General features: G+C 39.6%; 1 protein-coding gene across 1 annotated transcript; it reads left to right on the top strand.

The window, feature by feature from the left end:
- The first annotated feature begins 3,505 nt into the window (after positions 1-3,505).
- LOC124277844 lies at positions 3,506-7,497 on the top strand. The gene is made up of 4 exons (XM_046713560.1): positions 3,506-3,877; positions 4,315-4,374; positions 5,540-5,642; positions 5,920-7,497. Exons 1-4 carry the CDS (start codon positions 3,604-3,606, stop codon positions 6,476-6,478), a joined length of 996 nt encoding a protein of 331 aa, XP_046569516.1. The 5' UTR covers positions 3,506-3,603; the 3' UTR covers positions 6,479-7,497.
- Positions 7,498-8,224: the final 727 nt, after the last annotated feature.

The following is an 8,224-nucleotide window of genomic DNA, read 5'->3' as shown; positions in this document are numbered from 1 at the left end:
AGTACGCCGAGCCTTGGCATTGTTTATTTTAACATTATCTAAATTGTGAACTGTAGGTGACGTCGAAAGTATTTCTCTGCCTTCTTCCTACACTTCCTAGCTTGTTTACAATCATCAGTAAACCATGGTTTACGAACATGTGGTTTAGCAGAAGCCTTAGGAATCGTTTCATCGGCAATATTCTTCAGTTTAGCAGAGAACAACTCAATCGGATCTGAAACATTGACAAAAAGTCAGATTTCAATTTGTCAGCACACAATGTCTGGAAATAATGGCCAGTTAGCCTTATTAAAATTCCACCTTGTTGTAGATGGGTCATCACTCGGGTTTATAGCGGAAAGTATTGTAGGAAAATGGTCACTTCCACAAAGGTCATCGTGGACAGACCACTTAAATTCGTTATAAATACTTGGGTCTGTGAGCGACAGATCGAGTGCAGAATACGTTCCTGAACCAGGGTGTAAATATGTGACAGATCCATCATTAAAGATGCATAAATTATTGTTTGAAATGAAGTCCTCAATGATTTTTCCTTTACTGTTGGTATCGGCACTACCCCACAAAGGATTATGGCTGTTTAGATCTCCCATGATTATACATGGTTGAGGAAGTTGGTCAAAGAGATCCTGAAGATCGGACTGCTGAAGAGCTGAAGAAGGAGAAATATACAAAGAACAAAGCGTAAAGGTTATCTGTAAAGAAAGACGGACAGCAATAGCCTGAAGATTGCTTTTAAGAGGAACCGAGCTATGGATAACACCCTGCCTCACGAGAATAGAGGCGCCGCCAGTGGCTTTATCGCCTGGAGGTGAGAATGAATGGAATGAATTGTACCGACGCAATTCAAACTTATCTGTACTTTTCAAGCAGGTCTCTTTGTAAACTAAAACCGATGGATTAAAATCTTGTGATAATAACTGTAGATCATTAAAATTATTCCTAAGGCCTCTGCAATTCCATTGTACTAAATTAATAGAGTTGTTCATGGCGGTTCAACAGGGATCTTGACCGCGAAGAATGTCTACTCCCTCGTCCTGGCTGTGAGGGAGTGACCTCCATATCAAGAGGTCCAAACGGATTATGAACCGTCACGGATGTTGACGAGGTAGATGGTACCTCTAAATGCTGGAGGGCCTTTGCCCTACGCATCTTTTTCTTTCTTTATTTGACAAATGGCTTATGTTTCCTGGAGTTGATTGTGTCTCTGGTTCTTGTTCTGTCTGTGAGGCAGTTGTTGACGAACTTTGCTCATTTTGAGAGGACTGGGTGGAGTCATCGAGTGTAACTTGTTTGGCCTTTACCCAAGATATGGCTGTCTGGCATGAAATTGAAACCTTTGTTACAGGATGATGAACAGGGAAGAAACAGTGGCTGAATATGATCGAGTTGTAGTGGTTTGAGACTGTGCAGGTATTAACTTTCTGGCTTCGTGGTAGGAGAGGTTGTTAGTGATTTTGATTTTGAGAATCTTTGACTCGAGTTCAAAATTAGGACATGATTTGACGATGCCATGTGCTCACCATTACAGTTAGCACATCTGATGTCTTTGGTACATTCAGTATTATCATGAGCCCCACTGCAACGGGAGCATACTGGTTTACGAGTGCATGACTTGGCACCGTGTCCAAATTTTGGCACTTAAAACATCGCAGCGGATTAGGGATGTAAACATCAACTGGGATATTAAAGTAACCAGCTTTAATAGCTTTTGGTAGAGACGACAGCCCAAAGGTGAACAGGTAAGTATTAGTTTTAATTATATCTGCCTCCTGTTTTCTGGTAAACCGCTTAACAGCAGTTACGCCTTGGTGTTTCAATTCATCAGCAATTTCTTCTTCTGTCATATACGCCAGACAACGAGATCTGTCACGGACGATACCTCTGCAAGAGTTCAATGTCCTGTGCACAGAGACAACAACTGGTGTATTAACAAATTGTTGTAATCCCAACAAGTTTACAGATTGCTGCCTCCGGGCACATTCAACAAGAAGGGAGCCAGAACGAAGACGTGTGACGTTTGCTACCTCTCCACAGACACTTTTGATACCCATCGATATAGCAAAGGGATTCAGTTTCAATGGACTTCCATCTGCGGTTTCAATAACCAAGAATCTTGGCCATGAATCCACCACCGCTGAAGAGACTTCATCATCAGATGATGTTGAAAGGTGTCTACGTTTATTCGTTTTGAACCAGGGGAATGTTGTGAGCCATAGTATTATAATGATTTTCAGCAACCCTGATCTCCACCCGCCATCGAGTGTCAATAAGGACGACCCTGCAGTGGAAACCAAACTGCACGATCAGAGCTACAGGGATGCTATACTCCAGAAATACAGACATAAATAGCTAAGAAATCAAAAAGAAGAAGTGTCTAGCTGGTTCGGCTTTGACATTCTTCTTAAGAAACTCAGAATTCAGAGGTCTATACCACCAGATTGGCCCATGAGCCACCGCCTTCTGGCATAGGACTCTAGGCAAAATGTAAATTTGCAATAATAAGGTTGTCACAGTCTTTAATCAACAATTTTGTATGTCATGATTAATCCAAATAAAACATTTCCATGCACAGGGCATGACGTGACCAGCCGATTGATAGAACTGGCCAGTTCTACCACCCGTCTAGGTGAAGTAAGGGGCGAAGTGGTGTGTTGGGCAAAAGGAACACGGTTCCAGGCTCCAAGTGCCCTCAACCACCAGCCTCCCGTCCTCCACCGACACAGGGGCGCAACCCACGGCAAACGGGTTGGTGGACCAAAAATATCCCCCCGGGTCCACAACGGGGGTTGAAAGGCGCTTAGCGTGACTCCAGCACCCACCACGAGGAGGTGGCCTTTCATGGGTGCCATAGTTATAAATTCATGACAAATGCACAAATTTTAAAAACCTGTCGACGAAGGACAGTAAAACCAACTGGTATATCACAGTAATAGAAAATAAAACTAGCGTATATCTCTAAATATGATTTCAAATTAGGAAAATACAATATAAAATAAGACTGAGGATCGCCAACAACTGAAGATAGATCACTATTCTAGGGACTTAAAACTGTGAAACATGTTATAGCAAAGCATTCACAGTTAACCCTAGTAATTATTGAGAATAATGAAAATAAATGCAATCCGCTTCTATGTTGTACCAGATGTCAAATTAGTCGCATGCTGTTTTTTTTTAGGTACATTTGCAGGCTTTGTTATAGATTTGAATTTCTGCCTCTACCTGCGAGAGATAATAATACCACGGTTTCGTTCAACACGTGTATATATCTTCATTAAATTAAATAATGTCATGTGCCAACACCAGCATAAAGTATCAAATATGATTTAACTGGAGTTCTAAGGGATAATCATGTGTGGGCACGGCACCTATGTGCACATAAAGCAATCATTATCTCATCAGAAAGGTAGAAATTATCATCCGGCAATCCTGATATTTCTCCTAGTATGATAACGAAGTTTTGAGGATTTCTATATTAAGGTAGGTAGATTTATCGCCTCGTATATAATGTCTGATACTATAAATGTTCCAGAAGGTGATTCCCTGAACATCAGCAGAGGTGTTGTAGAGTTATCTCAAGCCGCGATTAACCATGGAAACAAACTTATGCCCGATTGCTCAAAACAAAACGACACTAACGTGTGCAGTTTCAAGTCTGATGACACTGCCACAAGGATATCAGTATATGCTCTTGATGTGAGACTGAATCAGGGAAATGGAAGAATATGCTTGTCTGTCCGACCTGGGAATGAAATCACAACGAAGAAATGTTCAACAGTGTTCAAACCGTTTGAGAGACTCAACGTAACAACTGAACTCCCTCTACATATCCACTTCAAAGATATCCGAAAGCACTCATCAATTTGGCTTTTGATCAAAGGTAAGAACGACGGACAATAGACATGCTATTGTACACACATTGTACAAGTAATTTCAGTAAATATCATGTAGTACATATACCTGTATGTTCAATAGTAGAATGAGAAATCACCAGTCCTTGCGTAAACAAATGTAAACTACCATTGTAAATAGTGATTAATAATACCTTATCTTGCGTGTATTTTTCGTTTAGTTCCATATTATTGATGTATTACTGATGCTTAATTGTATGATGACAAAACTGTACGATATTATGCTTGAGTCACATTGCCATTGCATGGGACAAGTGAACCTGGCGCACTCACAACCACAGGTAGACAGCCACGAAATACTAAATTATAACTAATGCACAATTATATTCCTTGTCCGATCACTTCTGGGATATTTCATTGCCATTTTAATCTCAATAAGTCCAACACGTGTATTTTGATCAAACAGGTACAAACACAAGAACAACATACAGCCATGATTCCACTACAAATGACAGCATATCATCAGGTTTGTTAGGTTTTTTTAGTTCAATGCTGCACTCAGCTAATTTCAAGCTATATGAAGACGATCAAGATCACCCAAAACAACGCCATGCATATCTCCAGTCAAGTAACTAAGGATAAATTCACACTTAGGATGTCAGAGCTCATTGCCAATGATGATTTTAATTTTAGGAGTGAGTGAGTGAGTGAGTGAGTTGAGTTTTACGCCGCACTCAGCAATATTCCAGCTATATGGCGGCGGTCTGTAAATAATCGAGTCTGGACCAGACAATCCAGTGATCAACAGCATGAGCATCGATCTGCGCAATTGGGAACCGATGACGTGTGTCAACCTAGTCAGCGAGCCTGACCACCCGATCCCGTTAGTCGCCTTTTACGACAAGCAGTCGCCTTTTATGACAAGAATGGGTTGCTGAAGACCTACCCCGGATCTTCACGGGTCTTAATTTTAGGAACGTCACTGAAAGATTAATATCGTACTTGCCGGCTTTGTTCCGAAAGGCCAGTAATTAATACATTCACATCATTATGATTTCGTCAAACATATAACTAGTTGCATTCATATATATCTGCATCTTGCAATACATTCAGGTCCCAATTTGATATTAAGAGGGAACATTTTGACAGCTGTAGCTGCAGAAATGGAATACTAGTAAACGCAAAAGACAACGTGTAAAATCATTCATGATTTATGTCCTCACACACACGTAAATGCAATTAATTATTGTGTGTGTTGACTTACACAATACAATTCAAACAAATAAATAGTTACATTCTAAAACAATCCAGTGATTAAAATCAAGAGCATATATTTATTTGCAGGGCATAAGTTCCGATCTGTTCTTATGATAATCATGGGTGCCCGGTAATCTATATGAATTTGTTTGACGCCGTACGCGTACTCACCAATATTTCAGCTATGTGGCCACCAATAGTCTAACCCGTGCGATCCAGTGATTAACGTTACAACTTGATCTAAGCAATTATGATATATGTATCAACCAGTAGTGTTAGACGGCTCTCTTACAGCAGGCATGGGTAACTGATAATTTGCATCGGTGACCTTAATCGCCCACCCTTAATTTATCCATTCACAACTTAATTGTTTGTTCGCCTATGTATATAACAATACGTCACATGTACTGAAACAATGATTGATATGATCTCAGGACAGGCAGAAAGTAACGCTCGTGCAATAGCTGGAGGAGTTGTGGCCACAGTCGCAGTTGTACTGGTTGTCACATTGGTGTCAGTGTGGATCATACGGCACAGGTAAGTATTTAATTACTCCATTTTGTATGTCTGTAGAGTTGACTTGTATTATCGAATTTACAACATGTGATACTGACAAACTGTCAACACGCATGCTCCAACTTGGGTTACCAAGGTAGCTTTCAAAGGTTTGGAACATCACTGAATAGTTCATGAATAACCCTTAGAGATTTATATTGATTACTTGCATTAAGATTGCAATGAAGTATGTTCATAACGCTACTATATACACCTCTATTAGTGTTAAGGTTACCTGTGTCTGTACATTAACTTCCAGACGAGCGAAAAGCGAAGGGAAGGAGAAGACTGCATCACTTCCGAAGGATGCAAAGTCTGGCATGACCTACAGTTTAGCCGGTAAGATCTCACAGGAAAACTACCATGAAATCCAGGACCTGAAGACACACAACAGTGACTATGACTACGCTACCGCGGACGACATGGGTCTTCCTCCAACTACAAACACTTACTTCACAATCGAACCTGCTGGGAAGCTAACTGCAAACGACAATTCAACACCCTCTGCAGCTGAAGGCGAGTATGATCACATTGGAGACAAGCCCGCCCAACAGACCAGTGACTACGATACAACAGCCTCGGTGGCTCAACCAGGAACTATTAGAGAAGATAGTTATGGTTACAATCACTTCCACAAAAGAAAGCCAACACTCAGACACAACAGAATGACTACGACACTGCTGCCTCTGCAAACCAGGCAGTTGCCCAACTCAGTTCGGCCGAAAAGAACACAGATGAAGACGACTATGACCATTGTCATAGGGGAACCAATACTTCTGAGACTGTTAGCTCGCCGTATGATACTATATCTGGAGTAGAGGATAACCCTGATTATTCTGTTGCAGGGCAAATGAAATAAGCATATCCCGAAATTGGAATGTGTATGCGTGTTCTTGTCGTACTGTACATGTACATGTATCTGAACGACTGCACACTCCGTACTTGATACCTGTCGTCAGTTGAGGTGCCAAAGAATGTTTCCAGTCAAATGCTTTTTTCGTATCAGTGTTCAACAGTATCATAAGGAAGGCGAGAAACAGATGGCCTATTCATCTAAGGTGCGGTAGATTGCACTGAAATTTATCACAATTTCAGACTGGTTTATTTATGATTTTTGGTTTGCCAGCACGATCGAGTAATATGAACATATGCTGAGATATTGGTCACTCACAGACGGAATGATTAATCCTTCCTTGAAATGATTTTATCATGTTGGCATTTCCACTATTATCAGTTATGCCTCTTTGATAATAATTAATGAATTTACATGGAGTAAATACATTATACACTGCAAATACCAATTCAGCACTATTACTGTTTACACAACTATGTTTACAGCTTAAAATGAATATTTGACAGAATTATGCAACTTTCATTCATCGGTTTGTTTCGGGTTTTCAAACTTAGTTTGTATTTATATTTAAAGATAGTACATAAAAACACAGATTATGTAATACTCGTTGTGGCAACTGTTTCCCAGGTTCCATTTTAGTGATCGTTGGTAGTATATTTTGAATGTTGAGTTCTGTGGTTTCAGTACGTTTTCAATTCTTCACCACCAGCTCCTGTATTTAGCTTACATCATTCACGTACATCGTCTCCTTTAGAGGACTTTATATGAGGAATACTGAAATAGGTTTTCTTTATTGATTTGAAAGGTAAGATGCTCATGATAAGAGTGGATCGTGTTTAAGCGTACACAGGCCACAACAATTAGAACATTTTCATAAATATTCATACTTTTGATTTTATTCATGTTTGAATGTTAGGAAAATTGATGTGTACGTCGATAAAAACAACCAACAAAAACAATTAAAACATGCTGCAAGGCGGATAACTAAGTGTACATCATATGTTCAACGCTTGTTATATTTACACCTTCGCCGGAAACTAGAGATATTATTACTTTTTAAGTTGAAACATGATACCCACAATGCTTGGGGTATTTTACGATTACACATTCTTAGTAAAGTAGAGATTTGGGTACAGTTTACGGTTGAGTCCAGTCTTTGATTTTACAACTCCTTCAACCTTGTTGAAATGTTTAATTTAATCGTATTAATGAAATCTTAAACTTGATTATTTTCAATTAATTTCCTAACTCGGAATTATTCCTTATAGAAAACAGTACCAAATAACAAATATATATACCAGACTTTTCATGTGAAATGAGTGAAGTGGGTGTAGGAAAATTAAAGATGGCTGTTACAGACGATACAGGGTCTACTTTGAGGTCCGTGAGACCCATCTTAGATTTTTACTGATTATATGATAGGTCAGTAGTTCTGCTCGCTGATTGGACAATCTCACTATGAGGCCTAATCATGACAAAAGAAAACAACTTGGTTAAGTTTTGGTTCAGATTTGTGATATGCTCCATACTTCTTGTACATAAACAGTTAATAGATAGTGAAACTTCAGGGTCAGATTCTGTCAAAAGCATCCGTCATTTTTCAACAGCCAGGAATCTGCTGAAAGCTTACTTGAACCGACTAAGCTTTCATACCTGAATGTTCGATATATATCGTTATATAACGTATCTGTGTAAATAGTATGAAACATAC

Source organism: Haliotis rubra, unplaced genomic scaffold (genome assembly GCF_003918875.1).
Source record: "Haliotis rubra isolate DU_JTF1 unplaced genomic scaffold, ASM391887v1 Scf2283, whole genome shotgun sequence".
Classification (NCBI taxonomy): Eukaryota; Metazoa; Mollusca; class Gastropoda; order Lepetellida; family Haliotidae; genus Haliotis; species Haliotis rubra.
Note: the sequence above shows the minus strand (reverse complement) of the source record. Positions and strands in the feature narration are given on the sequence as shown.

Bases quoted from the DNA above. Each gene is read 5' to 3' on its own strand.
- LOC124277844 (XM_046713560.1), top strand. From the start codon at position 3,604: ATGCCCGATTGCTCAAAACAAAACGACACTAACGTGTGCAGTTTCAAG. The intron at 3,878-4,314 runs GTAAGAACGACG...TTGATCAAACAG, and splicing joins AATTTGGCTTTTGATCAAAG to GTACAAACACAAGAACAACA. The intron at 5,643-5,919 runs GTAAGTATTTAA...ATTAACTTCCAG, and splicing joins GTGTGGATCATACGGCACAG to ACGAGCGAAAAGCGAAGGGA.